This window comes from Balearica regulorum, chromosome 10 (genome assembly GCF_011004875.1).
Source record: "Balearica regulorum gibbericeps isolate bBalReg1 chromosome 10, bBalReg1.pri, whole genome shotgun sequence".
In the NCBI taxonomy this organism is placed as follows: Eukaryota; Metazoa; Chordata; class Aves; order Gruiformes; family Gruidae; genus Balearica; species Balearica regulorum.
The window spans coordinates 9,699,564-9,725,145 of NC_046193.1; the positions used below are offsets into that span (position 1 = coordinate 9,699,564).

The window sequence follows — 25,582 nt, forward strand, 5'->3', positions numbered from 1 at the left end:
CCCGTTCCATTTATCTAGTCTCCAGATCTATTTCAACAGGCTGCTGAAAGTTCACTAGTTCGACCACTCAGCCACTCTACTACTATCATGCAAAGAGAGTCGGACCCGTCCTGCCTAATCCTACAGCCACAATGCAACGAAGATAACCCAGTGAACTGTGCAGCCCTCGTTCCTGGTGGTGAGCAATTGTTCAGGGAGTTTTATCACCTTGCTTTGGTGAGAAGAGCATCCAGATTCCTCTTACATGCACTGTCAAAAACACAGGATAGAGTGCTCTGGAGTGAAGTTTATGCCTAGAGGTTTATAACTCGGCACAGAAATGGATTTATTGTAATCACTTACTTGGATATTCTAGTCATGTTAACAATGCCACTTTTAAATAGTAACGCAACATTCAAGACAGTTCATTTCACCCTGATTACTAACCATTTGAGCTATTAAATTCATTTAGCCTTGAGCCACAAGCATCCAGGACAAATCTTGTGTGTCTTATTTAAATAGCAATAGAAATTATTAAAATGTTCCAAATTAAATCACAGGCATTATTCCTTTCGATTCATAACTACAGCATCATAAAAGTTGGTTATAAAAGGAGTGTCATACAGCAAGTTATAACAGCTAATTATAATGTCCAGACTTTTTACAAAGCAAACAAAAGTGGAAAAACATGTATTTTACAAAGACAAGATTCAACTGTATCAACTTTTGATTCTAAGTATTGATTGTAAGTAGAAACAGGAAATGATCCAATTATCCAAAATTTTCATTTCCTTAACAGATCCAGGGCTTTAGTCTATGTGGCAGAAAATACCATAGAGTTATCTTACAATCAAGTAATTTTTAACTGCTGCTCTGCTCAAACATCAGAAAGTAGGAATAAAGACCTGGAAAGTAGTTTATGTCATAACTTTTACTCCTCAAGAATACTTCTGAGAACTAAATCCAGTTTTCCTCTCGTTTATTACAACTACGTAGCTCAATTCTACCTGAACAACCCCCACTGCAGAGCTACATGAGTGGAGAAAGCCAAGTCTGACTGTCAGCTCTCAAGGCTGTGTAAAACAAAAGAGTTCATCCATCATTTTTTGTAAGTATATCTTTTGTAAGCGTCTCTTTTGTAAGATATACTTACAGCTCTTAACAGTGTATATGAGAAAATTTAGTATTACCACCTGTATTTTCAGAAAGTTTTATAGGTCTGGGACCTAAATGATCTCTTCCCCTAGGGAAGGAGGTCTATGACATGAATTTTCACCTTATGATAGCCATTCCACTAGGCTCAGGAATTATTCTGCCTACAAGGACAGGTCTACCCGTGAGTTCAGCCTGGAGGACACGCTATGCCGGCTACCAGCTAGTTGTTGTACTACCTTTGCAGTGCTCCCCTGCCCGAAAAAAACCAGCACCAAGTTATTTGTCAAGGATCTCGTATATAATGATACCTGATAAATTATGTTGGCATTTGAACAAAAGAGTCAGAGAGGAATGCTTGTTTTGAAATCGGAAATATATATGGGCCTGGAAAATAAACAAAGATCTGTTCTCCACACCCAAAACAGAAGAATGATGCTGACAAACAGCTGAAAATTACATTACTTTTAAATAACATCATAAACTGCTATTAAAATATCATGCAGCTGCAGTTAACAGAACTTGCTAATTACTTCAAACACAACACTAAGAAAACCCATAAACCTTTTTTTACATTTTCATATGAAAAAGAACAATTCCAGATTCTTTTTAAGGCTGCTTATTTTCAGGAAAGAAGAAAGTGTAAAAAAATTTAGAATATGAGTCACATCCTTTCCTACTGTTACCACTTGCAATGTGGGCCCATAAACACAGAAGTTGTCTACACATACAACCTGTACAAGTATGACATTTAAAATTCAATCGGAAAGCATAAAACCCCAAAAGGTTTAACACTATACTCTGAGAAACCAAGGTTGCTTTCTTTTAAATGTTCGTGGTATCAGAGTGCCCATTATTTTATTTTAAAATTTTTGAATCTTACACTTCTCTGTGATAGAAAAATTCAACAGCTTAATAGTTTTAAAACACAATACAAATTATTCATTATGGATAGCACTAATTTTGCATCTCATAACTATTCTAAAAAATAAGCATATAACAACGACAATTATTTTGGAGATTTTATTACTGTCAAATGGAAGGACTGACTTGTAATGTGGCTTATAATACTACTGGAAACAAAACAAATCACAGAGTCTTCGACTTGGGGTGACAGGGGCCAAAGTAATATAAAGTATGGCAACTTTAATAACACATTAAAAATGTGATAAAATCTACTCATGTGAGTAGATTTTGCTCCTCTGAACAGTGCCACTGCAGTAGACAGATTTGTTCCAGTAAGAAGTAGTGGCATGAGCCACATTTTCTACGAGCAAAACCCCAGGCCTGATGGCCTTAGCAATGCTGAGACCACAGTGATCCTGAGCTCCAAATTACCCACAGCTCCAAAAGCAAGCACCAAAAAGTGGATAGGCATTGATCAATAACTGACACACAGTGACAATATTGTATTTACTCATAAGTGAAAGACTTAACAAAATAAGCTGCACTTTGTACTCTGAAATATCACAGCCAGATTGCTGTATGGAAGTTAGTCCATCAGATTATTTCAGGCAAAGAGTATTGCATGGACAGATACCTTCCTTATTAAGCATCTGCTGCTTATTTTGAAATTTCAGTAGAACATTTTAGCTTAATAGGTAGTCTCATTTTTTCCATGCATATTATAAATTCTATTCCAGTAAAATTGCATGCTTAATCTGTGGTTAACTTTCTTAAATATCAAACTTCCATACTCATTCTGCAAAGATATTACAGCGTTCTTATAGGGATTTTTGAGATGATATAGCAGATTAATACTAGTTTAAAGAAATTCTTTTCTACTGAAAACAGGAAATAGTTTAGACAGATACAAAGAGATACAAATACACTCCTCCTAAAGTTTTGTATCTACCTACACCTTTAGCCACAACAGGTTACGAAAAAAATTAAACCCTTAAACCATAGACATAGTTCGTCATTGCTCGTTGCATATGAGAAAACATTTTTTACAGGGTTCACAAAATCACTTGTCAAAAAACACATAGCTCCATGCAGTTTAAAATAAAACAATAAAAATCAGACTGCAACTTGAAAGAGATAGAAAAGAGAATTTCTCACCCCTCAAAACAAAACTGGAACTTTGGTTTATAGGAACGGCTATGCCCATATACCCTCCTCGTCATCCTGTGTGCCAGACATCAGGAGATGCACAGAGAAGATGTTAGCATTGGAATGAAAGAAGAAAAGGTTAGTTATTTTCATGCATATAAAATACAATTTTCTTGGCTTTTTTTCTTTTATTTTTTAAATGCAAGCCAGCCAAAACAACTGAACAGGTTTGTGTTACATATACAAGAACGTGCATCTATAGCAACCAAAAAAACCAAACAAGAACAGTGACGTAAACATTTTTCCCACCCAGTTAAAACAGTGTGTAGGAAGTAGATTATACGATTAAATATTAAAAGATTATCTATTTTTTAATTGCATGCAATTCAAACCAACATCGACAGCAGAAACAGATCAAACCTTTTAAGTAAGCAAAGTAATTGCTATAATCACATTGTCTTACATTCTGTTAGGTTAAAAGATACAAAACTGCTGAAGAATCAAAAAATCTATCATTAGCAAAGTACACTTTTCCAACACACTATTAATTAAATCTATCTTTTTAAGCAATCCTCAAACACTGCACATTGTTGAATACTATTAGACAGTTTCTCTCATTTTTTCCATTTTTGACCCATTAGGATTACTCATTTATTTAGAGTTTTAATGATAGATAACATACTGGCAAATACAAAAAATTGTAACACGTTCATGAATTTATTTTTAAAAGGGATTATTTTACTGTAGACATGCTGAAAGCAGAAGGTCTGTCTTTACATTTATTAGAAACCTGAAGTTAAAAAGAACAAAATAAAAACCCCAAACTAAACCAGGAGAGCAAAGCGTTCTTCTCTGGATACGTTTACTGAAGACTATGTTTTTCACAATGACTCTTTATCTATGCACACACAGATGTGTATGTGCATATCTGTATCTATCTATAGTTCTACTATGCCAAATTCTGATGCAATACTCAGCTTCTAGAACATGGAGGTGCACAACACAATGTTTTTCATTTAACTCAGCATTTCACAGTAAATTAAAATCTTATCATTTTAGATCTTCTTAAAATTCACCCACTAATATTTTAGAAATGTAAAAAAATTAAATTCTATAGTTTCAAAACTTTGAAAGTTAGCTGGTATACCATATTCCTGGCACTTAATTAAATCTAAAAACTAAATAAAATGAATGGTAATTAATTATGATTGAAACGGACAGGAATTTCAGCCTGAAAATATACACTGCCAGTATCACTACTGTTCCTAGTCCATTCTTGGAATAAAAAAGAGCTCCCAGATGTCAACTGTTATTAAAAACCAGATGTTAAGATAGATGTCTTGCATGTTGCTGAATTAAGTAAAGAAATCTGACAGTCCACTATAAACTTAGCTATCATTTAACACAGAAGAAATGTGGGTAAATTTTTTACAGTTGACTTGGAACACCGCAAAGCAAAGACACACTAAGGCCTGAATATTCTTATTTATTTTTGAAACAAAGGGACAAATTCTGTAAAACTTCCAATGAGCTGGGTTCACCTCGCTGAAAATACAAGTCCTTCCCACTGAATTCTACAGGCGCTACTTTTATTCAGGCCTACTAATGCTAATTGAACTGACTTGGAAGTTGACAAGAGTTTTTCCAGGGAAAACGTTGAAGAAAGACTGAAGGATTTCTTTTCCACTGAGTAGTTTGATCCTATTTCACTAACAGAATGCATTAGGTTAATCTTTGGTGATATCTTTAAAAACAGCAAAAATCAACAAAAATGGGCAACTCGGTAGGTTTCCAAATGACTCCTCGTAACCGCATACAGCTGTTTTGCTGCTGAGTGCATGGGAATTCTTCAAAAGGCAGAGGTTCATTTTTACTTCAATTATTTGTGTGATCTCTTTTTGGCAGAATTCTAGAAGAGTTGAAAAATCAAATATTGTCAAATATTTTTAAAGAGTATTATGGGAAAATACAGACTATATAGTTTGACACTGATCCTGGTATACAATAAGCAATAAATTAAAAGCTGGAGCTCAGTTAATGTCAATCACCATCGCTTTATTGAGTACTGGTCCTGTCAAAATAACTTTCTATCTTTTTCAGTTATGTAGAGACTCTTTTTGATAAGGTAAATGCTTTGAAATAATATGCTGCGAATTCTGTAAGGCTGGTTATGTGCCACAAGAGACAGTGTCAGCAAAATTAGTTCTATATAGAACGAATATTGCTGGAGGAGGAAAGGGACCTGCAGATATCTTTTCTCATCCCAAACAGGTTCTGTATTCTCATGATCTGAAAGAAAAGTCTGACAAAGACTGCTTGGAAAAGCAAACATATTTGGGATTAGCTGCATAAATGTTATCATCAGACACATACGCATACGACTGAAATCACGTATAGAGAGTCGTCATTTGAAAACACATAGGGCAAACTTAGAATACAGGGGAATGCCTCTGAAACCGATGATATCAAAAAAGGCTTTACAGATCATGGCAAGAGTGAACATGTGATACAGTGTTGAATTTACAAGGACCAATACAGGCAAAGGAATAAACCCCAGAAAGTTTGCTGTGTCTCTATGCAGTAGCATAAGACCATTAATATAATTACACAGCTGGTGCTCAGGTCATACTTTTATGAATATTTGCAAGACCGTAACCAGATCAGGAAGCAGCTACAAAATTACGGAAAAATAAACTTGGCAGTGAGAAACAAGAGTCTCAACCTAACTGGTCATACAGAAAATATGCAAAGATTGTTTGATCATTATTAACTAACACATACTGAAAAGGAGACAGGTCTTCTCTCTAGCAGATAAAAAGTTAGATAGAGATTTATAGGATGTAATTAGGCTGAAAATATGGTACATTTTTCAATAGTGCATCAGTTCTGGAAAACTTGAAGATTTTATGTCAAGACTTAGACACTTTCTAAAAGATACGGCTAACTATTCAAAATAATTCAAAAAAATTACAGATTTAATGAAGAAATTATTGAGTGGTCAGGTCCACATTATGGTCATGGTCCACTTCACCTTCAACATCTACAATTAATAAAAATCCTTTTCCATCTTTTTCTTCACATCTGTTTGAGTGAGAATGTCTGTGCTATGATCTTATTCTGTACACAAAGAGTTTATTGCGTATTTTCCAGTTTTAGTGATTAGCAAGTTCATAAAAATTAAACACAGTGATCTGTTTTGACAGACCACTGAACAGCAAAAACAAAACCTCAATGGATTTTAAATTTTTAATACTAAGAGCAACCTCAAAACCAGTCTCAACGTACTATCTTGTTTTAAAAAACTGTATCTATATAATATTTTGACTTGATTTATACCTGTCCCAGAAAATAAGTTCATATCTCATTTTTAATTCCACACACTAATTATTTATAGAAGATAAATAGTACTTTAAGACTTGCACTAACCTAAGCAGAGCTCACCCACTTAGCATCCCTATCAAAAAAGCCCAACATTTCCTAATTATGTGAGAAAAGTAACATTCTTCCAGATATCGGAGAATATCAACCCTCTTTTTCATTAAAAAAAAAAAAACAAAAACCAAAAAAAAATTAAATCAAAGAACCCTAATTTTATTACATGTGCAGCCACTTTTTAATGTAACAGAAGTTAGAACGTACAGATGCAAGATCATAAAGGAATATTAAAAGAACTCATTGATCACTTACTATTGCCATTATGCAGACAGGTTGTTTTCAAGCCTGCCCTTCCTCCTTCCAGTGCATTGGATCAAAGTACTGAGATAAGACTCAACTATCCTTGTCATTCTGCTACCTCTTACATTTTGAGGAGTAGATGTTTAATAGTGTAATTTAGTGTTACAGGCTTTACAGATTTTTCTGTATAGATAGGAACAACTACCCAAAAGCACCATCAATCAGGATTATAGTTTTAATTGGTCTTATGAATAAACTATTCTATCAAGAAACTAAGGTTTGGTACCTCAATGCAAACAGATAATGTAAGAGAATACAGAATTCCTCGCTGATATTCTGAGACAAATTATGTTCATTAACTTTTTTTGCGTTCTTGACATACTGTGAAGCCAAATAAAAGCTGCAGTTATGCCTTATCATTTATTAATATTGGTTCAGAGGCTTCCAGAAGAATGCTTAGTCTTTCATATCAGTGTGTATCCTACAGAATCATTAATCTGTGGCTCTTTCAAACAATAAACTATAATCAAGGAATTCTTGATTAATGTTTGTGTACATTAACTGCTTTTTAAACTTGGATCTTTCATTGGTTTACAGGGTCAAGAATAGCAGTTCAATGACAAAACCTGCAAAGCAAAATCTCGATTACAGATAAGCAAAAGGTGAAAAAAATATTCAAGAAATGCCATTTGAATTGATAAATTAGTATGCATGCTTAATTATTATAAAATTATTATAAATTCAAAATATTTAAGACTGAATGCCTTCTATTTTTAGGACTGACATCCAAGTCTCTAATTTGGACATAGATTTAGTACAGTACAGTGGTATAAGCTCAAATGCTATGAAAGCCTTTGTACATGGGCTATTTATAGATTATTAATTGATTGATTTTATTTCATCCTTTTGCTAATCCTTTCTTTTGTCTGTGCTACTACTAATCATATTTCCTTAACATCTTAAAAAGAAATATCTGGTGTTAATAAATAAGATTTACTGTTCTGATCCATTTTTTTCAAATTTGGTCTGATCCAGTTTGTTCAATTGCAACAAAACTTAACGCCAAAACCTCAAAACCAGCTTCAAACTAGCAAGAGGAGGAACTTAAAGAATAGTGATTGGAAAATACTACACAGATGTAGAAAGCCTGTATAAAGATGTCTTCTGTTTTATTAGTGTATCTCAATACAAGTTTTGCAGGCATATTTCTCAGCCATCAATCCTTTGAGGTTCAGCAGTTTCAGTAGTAAATTTGAGACAGTGACCTTCAGATAAAAGAGGCTACATTACACAGCATTAGACACAAGGGATAACTTTAATCATGGTCTACACGATTAAGTATATCTAAAAAAAATGTAATACTCAAATGTTAGAAATTATAAGCCTATTCATAATCATTTTGCATCTAGCATACTCTTGAACATGAAATGGTTGCAAGAGGTTATATTTAGCAGCGTGGTGCAACAGCAACAGACCCATAGCCAATACAACTGGTACTGAGAATCGGCATCTGTACAATACACCTATCTTGGGGGATATTCTGGATTTTCCTCTAGCTTCAAGACTGATTTCCCTTTAGCAATTTCAGTGTGTTGAGGGACCTCCTGGAATGCATCTTTCAGTTAAATTAAATCAAAAAGAAATTCAGTGTGCCCACTCCAACACCACTTCTGGATATGAACCATAGTGCAGTAAGTGGGAATGATTGGGAGATTTGATTCAAATCTGCACTCAATCAGAACTAAAACCCCAATGCAGATGCAATCAAAGACTGCAAGATTGTACATTACTATGAAGCCTGCTGGTGTATAAAATTTGGTTACCGGAAATGAAGAATGTAGTGATTCTGATTCAAAAAACAGAGAGCAAATACTTCGATGAAGCTGAAGTACTGCACACGTCCCCTCACTTTTATGGGATGCAAGTATCTTTATAAAATCCTTTCTTTAAATAAATAAATTTTTTTTAAAAAATAAAATCGTAATCTCCTTTTAGACAAAAGCTTTTGCAACACAGGCAACATTAAAAACTTGATGAGTTAAGCTTTTCTGGCTCTCTTCCCACAATAGAAGACCCTTCCTGACAAGGCTCATCACATTTCCTTTCAAGTGCCGGCATGCTAAGAATTAATGTCTTAACTTCAGTTAAATAAATCTAGTGATAACCTGCTCATCTGTTGAACTGACTTTCTGATGACTGATTTACACTACTCTCCTTATTATCTGTGGCTACTAATGGGTCATTAAACATGTAACTACTGGCTCTGGACTGTGAAACTGTCCTACTTACAGCAAACAATTACATTTACAAATATTAATTTCCCCTTGTGACACAGAAATCTACCTACTAAGTAATGACATTTCTTTCAAATCAAGAACTTAGCTTAAAATCAGAATCTTTCAGACCTTAGAGAGACTTTTATCTGCTACTCAATTTCTAGGAGCAAACAGCTGAGGACTAATCTCACTAACTCTCCATACACAGAACAATTGACTACAGAAGAGTTTTGTGCATGAATGATTTGAAGAACTGAGCTTGTAACTGGAAAGGGGAAAGACTAACAGTGGCTTCATTTAAGGCTTTGGTGTGCAGAGTTTTAGAAGGTCTTCATTTTATGTTTCATTTGTATATTCAAAATTGAATAAATCTTAAAAATGGCTTCAGTAATATGGATTTATGCCACAGGTCTATTTTCAAACCTATCCATAACAGAAGGGGTCACAAGTAACCATGTATCATCCAATTATGAAAATGACCATAAAACCCGTCTCACCATTTGTTCTAGTTGTATATAGCTGGGTTAAAATCAAACATAAATACTGGTGATGGGGGTAAGCAAAAGGTTGTTTCTGACCACTTACTTTACAACACCCAGACTAGCATTAACATGAATAAGATGTTTCACCAGATACTCATGCATTCTAAAGCTTTATCACTAGATGAAGCGGAAACCCAATGCTTCTTACAAGAAGTGGTCCGTGAAATCAGATTTGCAATGCAAAAATTTATGGTCCCCTTTGTAGTGAAAGTCTGTGACATGTTATCTCACTTAAGTAACCAGCGCCAGATATGCAACTTTTGTTATCAAGTTACTGTCTCCCAGAAATGCATTTTTGGCTCTTTCAGCTGGTCTAAAGACCTATTTTAGACTATGATGGTGGCAGCTAATTTTTCTAGTAAGAAATAGAAGATAAATGTAAACCTCTATATAAGTGTTGTATATTCTAACACACACATTCAGGGGAAGTGAGGGGGAGAGGTTTCTATAGCTAAACATGATCTCAAAAAATTCTTCCATATGTGGAAAAGACTGCAAAGCTAACATATAAATATAGATATATATAAATATACACACTGAGCAGTATGTATACATTATATCACATTCACTAAACCTCAAAACATAAAATAAATTCATTTCTGTAAGCAAAGGAGAGGTATAACTTTTCAATATACAAAATCCATCTCCTGGAGGTATCATAGACAGCAAAACCTATTTTCTACTTCTAGCTTTTAATACAGCTCCAGTTTAGCTGGCCTATTATTCAAATTACAGATTTAATATAATTAAAAGGTATATGAAAAATCATCTGGCTACAATATAATTATGATTAAGAGGTAGGAATAACAAAAACATTAACAAATATTACAAACTTCTATCCTGTCTTACTGAAATGAGAAACCTTGCACAGAGCACAATGCTTGTAACTGTAAAAGAGCAGTACACCAAAATCAAGAACTAGGGTATTCCTGAAAGGTAACTTCAAAGTCAGAGCAGACTCTTCCAAATTTCAAGGCTCTTTCTGTTGTTCCATCACAAGTACAATGTAATCTACAATGAAATTTAGGTTTGAAACCAATAACATTATCCTCAAAATGTGGGCAAGCCTCTGTGGAAGACTATTTCAGTTTTAGGGTAAAGTAGATAGCAATCCTAGACAGATGTCAGAGGCACGAAAAATTCTCTGCATCTACCAAAATAAGCATATGATAACACTTACTGACTTTTAGGAAATGCTTAGACAGAAATTACATACTCATTGGAAAAGAAGTATTTGCCATTCAGTAGCGTGTTTATAGTAAACAATATAGCAATGATAACTGCATACAATTTCATTGAAAAATTGACTTTTTAATGGTGACTGTGATACAAATAGGATTTTATTGCATTCAGTTCAACAAGTCTGAACAATGTGTGATATGAATCACAAGTTCTTTGTTCCGGAGGGAGAAAATGTGTAGCAAAGATGAAAAATTAGAGGAAATACTTAAAAATGTGAAAGCATTTATATGACTAATTTGCACTGCACTCCTGAGATCTCAAAACTCTAATTAATTCAGCACAATACTTGTTATTTACAGTGGATATGCCTGGGATTGTTTATACCGAATGTACCGACAAGCAAACCTTGCCCTGCCCAAATTCCTAAATTAAATAAATCCATGTGACTCCAATGAGCTTAGTGCAGGCTCAGCGCTGTGCTAATGCAATTGCGTGCTTCCTTGCAGCTTGAGGCACCAGCAGAACAAGTTCACATACATTTAGCAAACAGACAAGAGCAAGCTCACACCTGCCCAAATACAACGTGTAAACATACAGGATAAAGAAACACACCAAAATCTGGGTCAAGGAGGGAGCCAATAATTCCAATTTACTGCATTAAACAGCTATATCATATCACTGATATACTAAAATGTTACTGGTGCTTTGGGTTTTCCCCTTATTTTAGTTTCCTCTTTCCTGAACATCTAAAAGACAAAGTTTTAATGTTGCAAAAAACTCCCAAAAATGATATTTCAGTTTTCCAAATACCAAACTTCTGCTCAGATTGAACTTTCTACTCACATTCCAAAGAAATTTGAAGAATTTTACACTTTTCAAGTAACCATAGTTATTTGAATAAGCTAAAATAATCTGTTCTGTTTTATGTTTGTCCTCCTTCTAAGTTGTGTTGTTTGGTTTCGTGGGGTTTTTTAAAGACAAATCCTAGTTTCAATATTCCTGAGGCCTATTCAGGATTTGAGGTTGGCAATTTTCCAGTATGGCCACAGAATATAAGGCATTGTGCTAACAGCCAGGGCTGCCAAAATATACAAATGCACTCCTTTCCCCTAAAATTATATATGGATCAATACAGTGATTTGCAGATCAGAATTGTGACACTAAAATAATAATCGTTGTTTGACTGTCCTGTGGCTCTGATTTCAAAGTCATCCATCTCAAACAAAATCCCATCTGACCTGTTCAGAGTTTTTCACCTATCACCTTTCAGCAACTCCAAGGATATTTAGCAGTTTCAGCTGATGAACAAAGACCTGTTGCCAAGACCATTCACCACTTTACAAACCAATAAACAATTTTTTTGAGACCACACAGTCTTCTTCAAAAAGTTTTTAGCGGCATATTCCTACTTTGCAACAGTCATATTGTTTTGTGCATCATTGCCTGTGATTTCTTTTCTCAAATGAATGACTTTACCAGCATAATTTAAAAAAAATCTTTTTAAAATGACACATATTTAATACTAAGACAGTTATCAGATAGTTCTTTAAAAGCTGGCTTTCTGACTGCAGAGTGGCATTAAGGTAAGCTTCATAGAGACACACTCCCCCACCACTGTCCTAATAAGGAGGAGTTTTTGTTTAGATAGGAGGATAGTTCAGAAACCTTGAACTACCTTTTAGGCTTCTTTGATGAGAATTAAGAGTAATGGAAAACTTGATGGTGAGTTTATGACAAATTACTTCTAAACACCACTGTCTTGTTGAAGGACCATCAACAATGTTTTAAATAGGAACAAAATCTCTACGTAGCCAGACTGGATTAAAAGACGTAAAAGGACATGCTACGTGCTTATGACACCACGTGACATTCCATCTTCAATTACAGCTTCTAAGAATAGGGCCAAATTTTTAGAAAGCAGCCACCTCCTACAGCCTTATGGCATGCCCTGTGATATTCGTATTTATCTAAAAAGCAGATTCTTTTTTATGAGAATATAATCTCTTATCATGAAACAAAATTAAAATATATTTGTAGCCAAGGTGACCATGGAGTAAAGCATGTGATTCAACCACAGCTTGGCAATTCAAGAAACTCTTATGAGATGAGAAACACCTTACATTTTATGTCTTAAAAAATCTCCAGTACTGTGGGAAGTAAGAAGATTTGATAGTTCTTCTAATCATCAGCATTGACTATAAAGTCCTAAAGTATGAAAATTCTTTGGATGTTATACCTTCAGTCTTCCACGGTGTGGATGCAGAATCAAGTTCTTCCATATGCCCTCTCAAATAGCATCACTTCCTATTAAGCACACCATCATCAAACTTAAGTGCATCCTAGACATACATGTCATAGATTACCTATGCAACTTCTGTTAAGTCCCTTTTTTATGTAGAGATGCTGCTTTTAATTTAAATAATCAAGTACAGCTTTTTACTATGTAGTCCATAAGCAGCAACTTGAACTTAGGATATTTTAACCACATAGCAAAGATCTCATGAACTTGAACAAGAAAGTCCTGGGTGACAGCAAAAGAATGCTTTTTGTTACATGGAGACGATCCTAGACTTAGAGATCTGTCATACGTGCCAATAAGTTAGGGACTGTTTCAGAGATAGCAAGGAATGTAAATTACATACAGAAATTAATAGTAAGTGAATATGGGTGACTAGAGCCTGAAACTCAGAACAGGATACAAATATGGAGGGGCAAGAAAGGCTTCTGAGATTAGAAAACCAAAAGGACTGAGATGTCTCAATTTGACCAGACTTGTCCTAGTGAGACAGAATTCCCTATTGGTTAGTAACTCACAGGCCTCTTACGATACTAAAAGTGCAAGAAAAAAAAATGACAAAAGGACTGCAGTACAGTAAGGCAGCTGTGGCAGGGTATACAAATGCGCTAATTCCTATCAACTTTCAACAGCAACTTGCTTCAAGAGCACACAGTCACTTGTGTGACACAAACAGGCACTTCCTTCAAAACATTTTCAGCACAAGGAAGAAAACTGAAAGATGAGGTAGGCAACTGAGGCCAAGAGAAAAAGTTTTTAAGGAATAACAGTAAGTATGTAGAGGTGAGAAATAAGATAGGCAGGGAGATGGACAGTAGGCTTTGTGATGAAGTCTATGCTATGGGGCAGGACAGCTTCTAAATCTGGAAGTTCAAATTTATCTAGCCATGGGATTTTTTTGCTCCAGATAGATCTTGGATGCAACGATCCAGATTAGATTACTCTAATGCACTCTAGAAGGGCTACACACTACAACTCCTTGGAAACTGAACCTAGTACAGAATGCTTATTAAGCTCATTTTCATGCTAGGAGTATTACACCCGCACTCCAGGATACACTCTGACTGCCAAAATGTTTCCAGGTGGAATTTAAGAACAATTGCCAACTCTCAAGCCAAAATTGAAGAGAAAAAATTTAAGTTTTTAGTGCAAAGCTGCAAAATTATCTTTTTTTCCAAGTTTTTTAAAGACTAGTAAAAATGGTTAATATTGCAATGTTATTGACGTGGCAGCACTCAATCCCCAGAAATTTATTTGTATCAAATAAAACTCAGATGCATCAATATAACTAGGGAACACATCATCACTCACTGTAACATGGCCATGTGTATGGGCAGAGGAGAGTTGGAGTCTTCCTACTGCTTGTGAAGTTTTCTCACATCTTCCCCAGAGTTTAGGTCCAGACATACAAGGGCAAAAAAGATTGCCAACCTATACCTCTCTCTAAACAGAAGAGCAAAAAAAGAGGGGATAAAGGCAAGAAGTAGCTGGAAACTTGGCTTTGGTCCCTAGCAACAGCCAGAAGACCTAAACCCTTATATCTGAAAAAAGATGCCCAACTAGTTCCTTCAAGAGAAGTCAGAGATCCTATCCTTTGCTACATCTAGAACCATGCTGCCACATGCTGCCCGTAGCAGGATATGATATCGAGTAACAGTTATAACAAAAATATGACCATTAAAAAAAATGTCCATACCTGAACTGAATAGCACCATGTAAAAGGTAAGCATATTTCAAGCAGCACGTGTGCGTATTTTCCTTCCAAGACACTGGTAATACACCATTCTCTTTAAAGGAAGTATACGCTCACAGTAGCATATACACAGTGTTTTACATCAGTAAGTGGGAAATGTCTTAATGTTCCTGACAAATATGTACTCGAATGCACATGTACATACCTTTACAGCCATATATAATAACATACATGTATTTCTCTATATAAATGTAACATATAAATTAGAAAATCCAGTATTATTCATAGAAATGAGAAATGTTTCAAGAGTAACACTGCACATTCACCTATCTCTTTCTTTTCAGAATTTGTGAGGAAACTTTCAAAACCCCTCCCTAGCATTCACTAAATTAAATGGAATTTATGTTACAATATGCATCACTTTCTTGTCTCCTTACAAAATTAAAAATGCCCTCTGATGATTTGCAAGTTTATTATTTTCTCAATTTATTCTGTGGTTTCGAATCACTAGCAGTATGTTGGATTATGGTCATCAAAATCCACTATCTAGAACTTGTGTGTAACACACTACTGAATGGGAAATACAGGTTTGTATGGCACATGGTAATCAAATTGCTGTACAAAAGACTGCTATATGGAATGGTGAATAATACAGAAATTTAAAAAATGAAAATGTAAGCTAAAGCAATGACTAGAGTTCACTCAAAATTATCATTGACTGTGCTGTTCTCAATTATTATTTCAGGAAGTATTTTGTTACGGATCTCCTATTTGCTTGCTTTACAAGTAAACATTTGCTGAACTAACCCATTGTTCACAGAGTCTGTGGAAATTTAGAGGTGGCAGTACTTCAGCAGAACACATACTCCAAGGCCAATGCACCAGCACAGAACGAAATAAAGCTATTATCATGTGCCATAGATATTCATCTAACCTGTTCTTAAAAATCTCCAAGAAAGGAGCTTCCATTACATCTATATGAAAGAATGTCCACATTTTCTTTTGACTCACAGATTCATTAGACTCATAGTGAAAAAGGTTCCTTTTTCTCCTTTTTTTTTTTTTTTTTTTAATAACTAACCTAGTTATTCTTCGTATAAATTAAATTTACCACTCCTCCTCTTTCTCCAGTGGGCACTGGAATACAATTGATCATCGTCTTCTTTACAACAACATTTTATGTATTAGAAGACTTATGTCTCCCCTTTAGTACTTTCTAGACTAAACAAACTCAGTTCTTTAAGCCTTCCTCATAGGTCATGTTCTCTAAAACTCCTATCATTCTTGTTGCTCTCCTTTTGTCCCTTTCTAATTTGTCTATCTTTCTTAAAGCATGGTGATCAAAACTGTATACAGCTTTTCAGATGAGGTCTCACTAGTGCTCAAAAGAACAGAATAATTGCTTCCTGCTTCTTTTCCAGTATTACATCTATCCCAGAATTAGATCCAACTTCATTGCAATGGTATTCCATTGTTGCCATATATTATGTGCAATCCAGATTCCTTTTTCCATGATATTGCCTTATCAGTACACGTGACTTCTCCCTCATAAATGGACTTGTCTTTACTGAATTTCGGATTTCTTATTCTAGACTTTCTCTCCAGTTTATTGAAACTGGAGCAGCTTATTGAGCAGTTTAACTGCTCCTACTATGCCTGCAGCTTCTCGCAGCTTGGTTCACTGTCAACAATATTCACAGTTTTTTCTATTTCATCATTGAAATAATTTCTAAAAACATACTCCACAGAAGCAGAGAAAAGACAGACCTCTTTGGAACCCTGTTGTAAATGTCCCTCCTGTCTGACAATGAGTAACAGAAAATTGGTCTGTAGCATGTTATTTGTAACAGTTGCACACCCATCTCATGGTGATTTCATAATTAATGAAATTAAAATAGTATTATTTATAGTTATAGCTTTTATTATTGTAATGCATTTTACATTACATGTTAATTACATTATAAGTTAATGTATTTAGTTGTATATTACAAATATATGTATTATGCATATTAGTTGTATATTACAAATATATGGAGGGACAGTGTTAAAGGTCTCATGAATTCGAAGTATGTCACTGCTACCACTTTCTTCTTTAGCCCCAAAGCCAGTTACCCTATCGAAGGAAATTAGATTTGCTTGACATAATTTGTCCTTGACAAATACAGCCAGACTAAATATAGGATGGGTGTGCTATGTAACAGCCATCTAGACCTGCATTCTGTCTTAGAGAGTGGCCCAAAACTGTCACCTAGGAAGGAGTGCAATAATAAAGTGAGTACATAGCGATAAACAATCTCATATCTTCAACAATGTAACGTAAAAATAGCTTATCTGCTCTAGGATAGGAACTACCAGTTGATGATTAGGAAAAGAGGAAAAGGGCAAAGCAAGTATAAAGTGATCTGATATACATGGAGGTGGACAGAGAGATCCCTTCATACAGCCTGATACAGACATCAAGCTACTGAAAACAAACAGTAAAAAGTCTACTGAGTTTCTATGGATTCACTGATTAATAATTTATTCCATGACTTTCCAGGATCTAAAATAAGTGCATGCATGCATGCACACACTGTTTTTTACCATAACAAATTTTTAACAGTATCAGACCCAGACACCTCAGAAAACAATTAGGAAAACATGTTCGTTGGCAGTAGGGTACTTTAAGGATGAGATAAAGTTGTCACTAGAATTTGAAATACTACTTTGGTGCGTATATCTACAAATATAATGTATATTTTATATAATTACATAATGAATTAAATAATTTATTATTTTCAAAACTATAGCTTTATAACGATAACTAACTATAACAAACAACTGTAACATTATTACTAATAGCTATAGCAATACTACACCACTATTCTCAATATTAGAAGTAGAAATTTAAAGCAGATGATACTTTATTTTTGGTGGATCAGGTCTTTAAGCTTTCCAGAAATAAAAGGCACGGCATTTTCTGTCTGGAAACATTGGTTTCAAACACATCCAAAAAATACACTTTTCGGTCAAGGTGTCTGCTTCACCCAGTCTATGAACCACAAGTACTGAGCTTGTACGCTGGACACTTAGCAAATTGCTGCCTATTGACAGCAACATTATCTGAAAAACCACATTAAAGTATTCCAAAAGACAAAGTGTTGGAATGCTAATAAACCACAGAACATCACGACCTCCTCATTCCAAACACATACGGTGTAAGTATTAATTTAAAACTATGTCACAGTAAACTTGTTTTAATAATTTTGTATTTTAATTTTCACTTAACTTTCAAATTAATATTTTAAAATTTTGTCAATAAAAGCAAATGATTGACATATTTAAAATATTTCTGTTTTTTTAAAAATGTATTTATTTGTAAATAAATATTGAAATTTACAAACTCAAACCAGTGTTGGGCTTATGGATGTTTTTTCAACCTGGGTGGAGAAAAGGTTTAATGCTGGGATGCTGAATTAACGTACTCTAGAAGACTAGGTTATTAGGACAGTTATTTGCCCTTTCTGAAAAACTGGACTCTAAGAAGAATAATATTCTAAGAAGAATAATACTGAATTAGTCAGCATTTTTAAATTAAAACATCTCTGGAATTTAGCTTATCTTGCCTAATTAAAAATGCATCACTATTGATTTTCAGCTATATCTGTTATTTGAAAGCTTCAACAGAAAGATACTTTCAAAAACAGTTTAGAACCGTTGATTAACAAGTTGCCAAAGGGAACTGCTGCACAGTTTTTTCAATACTAATGATTAATCCATTTACTTTAAATGAACAAAAAATTATTCCAGAAAGTGCATACTTCTGAAATCACTAGTAATCACTAAGTAGGAGATTTTTCACCGATTTTCTACTGAAAAAGTTGACTTATGAAATGCTGAAAATAGCTGCAAAACTTCTAAAGAAAGATAAGGAAGAAAAATGTAAGACACCAGACAAAAAGCCAGAAAGTTTAAATGTTTTCAGGGATGGAAATAAATACCAGAGCTGTCAGTTTCAGTTCAAAGAACACATCTCATTATTTCTTTGGAATATTTATTTTATCTTGAAATATCAAAATAGTAAAATTATAAAACTGAAAGCGAAAAAAGAAAGAGGTGACTAACCTGATCTGGAGAGGATCTGTGGTTGGAGTGTTGTGGCCTCCCAGGAGATCGATGATGGTGGTGGTGGTGATGGTGGTGGTAGTGGTGATGGTCATCATCGTAGTTATCTGCCATCAGTTTCATTCTGTTTTGTGTCTGTTGAAGATGTAAAGTGAGACAATTCTATTACATGCCGGAATAGGTTATTCTAACAGTGTTTTAGGAAGATCTTAGCTCTTTCTTAGCTCGCTCGCTCTCTTTTTTTTTTTTCTTTTTGTAGCTGTAAGGATCTAACAATAGAAGTCCAGACTGCTGGCTCACAAAGAAAAGGAAACAGAAATAGAAAAAGATAACAAAGTATGTGAACACATCTTCTGTCTCAGTTTTCACATGAGTAGAATTGCACAAAGAAGTCAGAAAAGGATATGATCAAGGATGTTTTGTTTGAAGGGTGTCGACAAAGACATTCAGCTTTTCTGAATTTACTATTTTAGAACAGGTTTCTATTTTGTCCAGTCTATTATTATGTCTTGCCCCTTAACTTGTAAAATTTCACTGAAAGGAATATTATGTGTAGTTCAAATATTTACAGTTAGCTACTGAGGCACATCAACCACAATCATGAGTAGTTATGCTAAAAGCTCTATTCTGCCTTAAATATTTTAATTGTACACCAGGATCACCCTGCTAAACAGTAAGTCAAAAGAATCTGAAAACTAACTGATATAGACACAAGCACTTAGAGAAATAAGTGATTATGGAACCTGACGCATTACTGAAGGAAAGTAAGTCTTAGATATTGATCTTGAAAAAAAAGATTGGACACTTCAGCTACTGCTGTGTACAGATAATAAATCCTATGTCATCATGTGATAACAAGATACATCGCTGCTCTTTATCAGTATTACAATTATTCCATGCCATGAAATAGATAGACTGAAATAATTCAAACCTGGCTTATAATACAAAAAAAATATCTTACACCAATTGCCCAGGACCAGTGGATTCAGTACTTATTTTTTCTGTTAGTAGGTCTGAAGGCTGTCTCAGGCAAACTTGTTAACCTGTAACCAAGTTTCACTTATTTTTGCATGAACAAAACTCGGAATAAAACGCTATCAACTCTCAAAGACCTCTTCCAAAATTAGAAGAATCAATTAGAGACATATACAATTAATATCATGCTGATGACTGAAGGAAAGGTAGCCTAATCCTATGGGAGAAAGGTTGCTATTGAAGGAACATTATCTACTTTGTGCCAATTCTCTATGTGGTCATCATTTGAGTTGGTCCAGCACAAACAAGCCTACTTCGCACATAGACACTCTTGGTGAGCAGTACAAAAAAAGAGATTGAAATCAATTGCAAAAAGCCACAGTTAGTTCTACCCGTGCTCCAAGGCAGTAGGATTCGTGCTGACTCCAGTGAGAACACTGACTAAACACGTTACCTCAGGACTTTGCCCAAACTGAGTTCTAAAGGACCAGCTTAAACAGATGAATTTAAAAACAACTCATTTGTTTGGGTATGCTCCTGTATTAACAGGTCTAACTGGCTTCCAATTAGAAGTACCCATGAGATAGCTAGGGTCCCATAGCTAGTATGTGGTAAACTTGCTTCCAGGACTATTGTAAATTGATTTTCCTATGAGAACAATTCTTTATCAAAATCTCCACAGGGAAAAATTCACTGGTAAGTGTATTTTAACAGAAAATACAAAAACTCAGAGATTGCTATTAAATAAAGATATTTGGGAAAAAAAATCAAACTAAATATTCATACTACACAATATTTGAAGTATAACAAAATCTAATGTGAGGAAAACTATGAACCACAGGGATCACAGGAAAGCCTGATGTGTCTTTTTAGCAATTATTTTTGTTTTAAATGTCACGATGCTTCTCGAGCACTTCACATGATGTCCATTAGAAGGATCATAGCTTTACAGGAGGGGATGCATACTCAGTTCAAGCAAAAACAACCAACCAACCAACCCCATAAGGCATCCACAATAACAAGATATAGGATCAACCACAGATTGGGTGTGCACACGCTTTAGCCACTGTCAGACTCTTTGTGAGCATCTCTATAGCACTAAAAGAACATCTCAGTGTGTTACAGAAAAAAATGTTCTCCACAGCTCAAGTGGTGAATTCCTTTGAACAGGAATTCCGCTGGAACTGTATGGTATCATTCCACATTTTTTAACACTGCACACACGGAATCATTTCATTTTCTCCCTCCCAGATAGGAAGATGGGAGCATAAAGCAGTATGCAAGCTACAAATTTCTACTGATTTTGCCAAAAGACCAACTCAATCAAAATCATCATAGCTGGTCTGTTTGTCTTTAGATTCAAAGAGGAAGGCCTTTTGAACAAAAGAGTGGAAAAGATTGAGAATTAATAGACAAATAATAACCCACTACTCTAAACACCGTAATATCCTGCCTCTTTGGGGAAGCTCCTAACATTTTATTAGTTTATTTTCTTATCAATGAACAGCCTTAAATTTCCTACCTTTCAACTGTATTCCATAGAAGAATGCAAAAGTTAAACAAGATGATATATGCAATCCTAAAAGTGTCCCCTGTAATGAGGTGTTGGGGATTAGACGTGTCATGGGATAAGAACTGTAAATGAATGATGTCATCTTTCTAATTTGGTGCTGAAATATAAATAAACCACTTCTAATGTTTCTTCCTTTTGGATGCCAGATTGCAGTAAAATGTGCACAAAGAAATGTTAATGCTGTAGTAGGCTTCCTTTAGTGTGCCTGTTCTGGAAGCAAAATATATAAGAAATGTGAAATGAGAATTTCTTTTCCACTCAAGTGATAATCAAACCATCCAAACTTTTACATGACTTGTGATTGCCATTAATTTCTTAAAATGATGTTAAATATTTTGCAAAATATTATTTTTAAAGCTTTTTAGTTTTATTTGTTAGCTCCTCACAACAATAACTAATATGATTTTGAGGTCCTGTTTGTCTTTGCTGTAGCTGCTCTCAGAGAACTATACTTCTACATTGAACTGTATTTGCTAGGTATGCTTAGCTTTCATTTAAGAGGTACAAAACATGGTATGATTTCAAAATTTTAAAAGCAGGACTTTTGAGGAGGATGAACAGGAGGATTTCTGGAGGAGGAACAAAAGTAAAGCCATCCAGAGGAACAATACAATCCTTTGTAGGTCCTTCTAAACAGAAATCTGTAATCTGTTTGCTTACCTTGCTAACTCTTTTAATCTTTAGCAGGCTTTGAAATGCCTGGTATATTTTTATCTGAGGGAGAAATTAATTAACCACATTCGAACTTGTTCAGGATCCCAGGGCTTCACATCCTCACACTTACATACAAGCACATACACAACCACACAGAAAGGCATATACATTTTAGGACATTGGTTTATCAGACAGACAGTAAATCCTTATGGTCTGGGTCCCATATCAACACTTTGGGACACTGCTTCAGTACTGACTGCATGGGAAAAATACCTCCTACTGACTTGGCAATGTCATAATTTCCTGCAGCATCTTCAGCATACTTGAAAATTTCCTATTCAAGAGCATCCAAGACCTTTTCTTACATTACTTTTGAAAGCCAACAGATTATTCAATATGACTTTTCTGAATGATCGGGAAACTCGGTCTTGGAATGCACAACTAGTGAAAATTAGTGATGATTGTACACACATTTAAACTGTGTCGTATATATTTTGGATCATATATTACTCTGCATGAGTCACTCAATATTTGAAATATCTATTTTATATAGTTCAAAACATTGTTCACATTTTCCTCTCAAAACTATTATTATTGATACGGTTTTCCCGAAAATGGAGTTTCTCAAAATTTACACAACCACAGCTCTGACAACAATATTATCATACCAACAGTCCTTTTTGAAAATGCCTGGTGAACGCCAGGCCCACACCTGAGAAGGAGCAGTTTTTAATGTAGATTTATACTAGGAAAGAAAAAAAGTTAACTTGTAAAATGCAACAATTAATTAACTGCATCTCCCACAGACCATGTATAGCCTTATTAGTTTTAATCTAAACAGATTTTTCTTCAGATTTTTTTGCTTTAATTGTATTGACTACATTCAATAAATACTGCATCCATTTTGAAATAAAGGAATGATAGAGGAATTAAAAACAGCTTAAATCTAGGTGCACAGGTATATTAACCCTTAGGGCTTGAAACAGTTGTCTTTGATCATTCAATATCACTATTTGCTAAGCTGTCAAGGTCATGAATGGTATGTGTAACTGAATTTTTAACCCACTTACCAAAGAATTTATGATCTAGCATTGTAAGAAAACTGACAGATATTTCTTGTCCTCCTAAAATTCTGCTCAGTTTAAGTAAGGATCTACTGAAGTGAAATAAAAGTCTTTGATTGACTGGTAACAGACTAAATAGCTTAACAGCAATCTGTAACTGTAAAACTATAATATTAAAACTGTCTTTTAAAAAATATTTTAGCAAGGTGGCAATAGGGAACTATGCTTTGATCTGTCATCTGGATCAAGTTAACAACAAAACTCTCATGAATGAGGTTCAAATGAGGAAAAATAGTAAGATTTGTTGCTCTGGGATATAGGTGTAATACCATTCAATAGTTATTACTTCACTTTGGATTTTCTTCTCAATCTCTCTTCACTAAATGGAATTTGAAACATTTCTAGAATATTCACTTTCAACAGGGTAGGATTTTTCCCTGTATAGTATGAGAGGGAGGTAGATACAAGGCCTACAAGCTATCCTGGAGATATTCTGTGGTCTAATTATTAAAGCATGGAATTTAAAATCTAGAGACCCACATCTTAGCTTTGATTCTGCAATGGCCTCTTCTTGTCTTCACAGTGACACAGAACGCCTATTTCTTGCAGTCTCACTATTTGAAAATAGGCATGCTAATATTTCCATAAAGCATTTTGAGGTCTTCATGTGGCAGATGTTTAGTTCCAGTTTTCCTGATTTTTACTAATAAATTATTTAATCTGAGCTTTTTCGTGGGCCCCCCCCCCCCCAGACGATAGTTTTAGAAAACACAAATAAAATCTTTTTTTTTTTTTTTTAACTTTGAAATCCAGAAGGAAAGGATCTCAAAAATTGGTGCTTAACACTATATAATTCACCAAGTTTATCCAGAAGTTGCATAAACTTAGTGGACTTACCCCGGATTTAATGAAATCATATGCAACTGCAATTGGTTTTCCAGTATGAATCCACTGCTTCAGGCCTGAATTCCATTAGCTGAGGGTTAACAAAATGCTTGCTAATTAAGCAAGCTCTGTACTTACTCTCTCCAAATAAAATCAGTTTTCATGTCAGAACAATAGTTTTATACATTCTTTGAAAACTGTTATCATATGAAGTGAAGAATTTCTTATCATTTCTACTGCTGCACAACACAAAAGTTGCTAACTGCCACAGAATACAATTTATAGCTGATTTGTTACTTCATAAGTTACAGTTAATTAAATATTGGACAACTGATTCTGTACTTGGCCTTAAACATCCCTAAAGTTCACCAAATTACATTCATCACTCACAACATGTTAAAGGACTGTAACAGTTTGCACAAAATGAAGACTTTATGAAAACAGCATATATTTGTTCATTAAAAATTACAAAATATTCCACAATGTAGACTGTTAATGCTTGTGTAACAGAGGAAGACAGTCTGGGAAAGTAGCTACAAAAGCCATTTTAGAAGGCAACACAGAATGTTGTGTTTCTAAGTAACTCTTATGGTGATTTCTAAAACCAGAGAAGTCATCACAGGCTACACTGAAAATTAAAATTAAATGCTATGTAAAGCCTGTATTTCTAGAACTTGATCAAGTTCACTGCCTGGTTTGGGGTTTTTTTAACTCTTCAGCAAGTTTCCATTTATTTCATTTCTGTTGTCTGATCATCGTTAAATATTTTTCTGAGATCAAAAATAACAAGTTCAAGTTCCAACCTTGGAGCCTCTAAAACCATGTTCAACATCACTGCCATTTAGTTCCACCTTCTTTGAGCACCTCAAGCTTACTAGAGATGCATGCATCCTGCAAAAGTGATTTGATAAGCCAAATAGTGAGCTTAATTTGCCATCTAGAGAAGAGATTTAAGAGAGATTCCATTGCAAAGTTTCAGCTGAAATTTCTTTTGCTTAAACTTCTTGATATACTTAGAGATTTTTAAGCACTGGCTCACTAATTATCTAGCTGAAGAAAAAAGGATAATTCCAAGGCTATTACTGTGAAAAAGCCTAACCTTGAGACTGCTCTCAATTCTTTTTAATGGTAGCACACTTCTTGAATCAACATACGATTAAATGAGACAAATTGGTAAAATATATCCACCAACTATGGTATTGACAAAAGGACTTGCATCATTTTTCCATAAGCCGAACGATCTGTTAATTGGCCATTGCTTTGAAGGATCTTTTGCCAATACTAGATAGAGCTGTATGGAAGAAGTGGACTTCAATATTCTTCAATGTACTTCAAAGTATCCCAGAGCTTGTAGTACTTTATGCTAATTATTCAGGCCACTTCTAACAGCATAATACTAGCAACATAATGCTAATTATTTCCAGAATAAATTATACTCTTGTCTTCAATCATTAGAAATATATGATAATATTCAATTCAG

At 34.6% G+C, this 25,582-nt stretch overlaps 1 protein-coding gene across 14 annotated transcripts in view; it reads right to left on the reverse strand.

Annotated features, from left to right (window-relative positions):
* ERC2 (ELKS/RAB6-interacting/CAST family member 2) overlaps positions 1–25,582 on the reverse strand; it is a 443,424-nt gene that overhangs the window by 53,071 nt on the left and 364,771 nt on the right. For all 14 annotated transcript variants that reach the window (XM_075762003.1, XM_075761998.1, XM_075762008.1 and 11 more), the window contains 2 exons: positions 18,952–19,086; positions 3,193–3,258 (listed from right to left, as the gene is read on the reverse strand). In XM_075762003.1, the coding sequence (XP_075618118.1) occupies positions 3,232–3,258; positions 18,952–19,086 (162 nt within the window). In that variant the 3' untranslated portion in view covers positions 3,193–3,231. The remainder of the gene's footprint in view (positions 1–3,192; positions 3,259–18,951; positions 19,087–25,582) is intronic.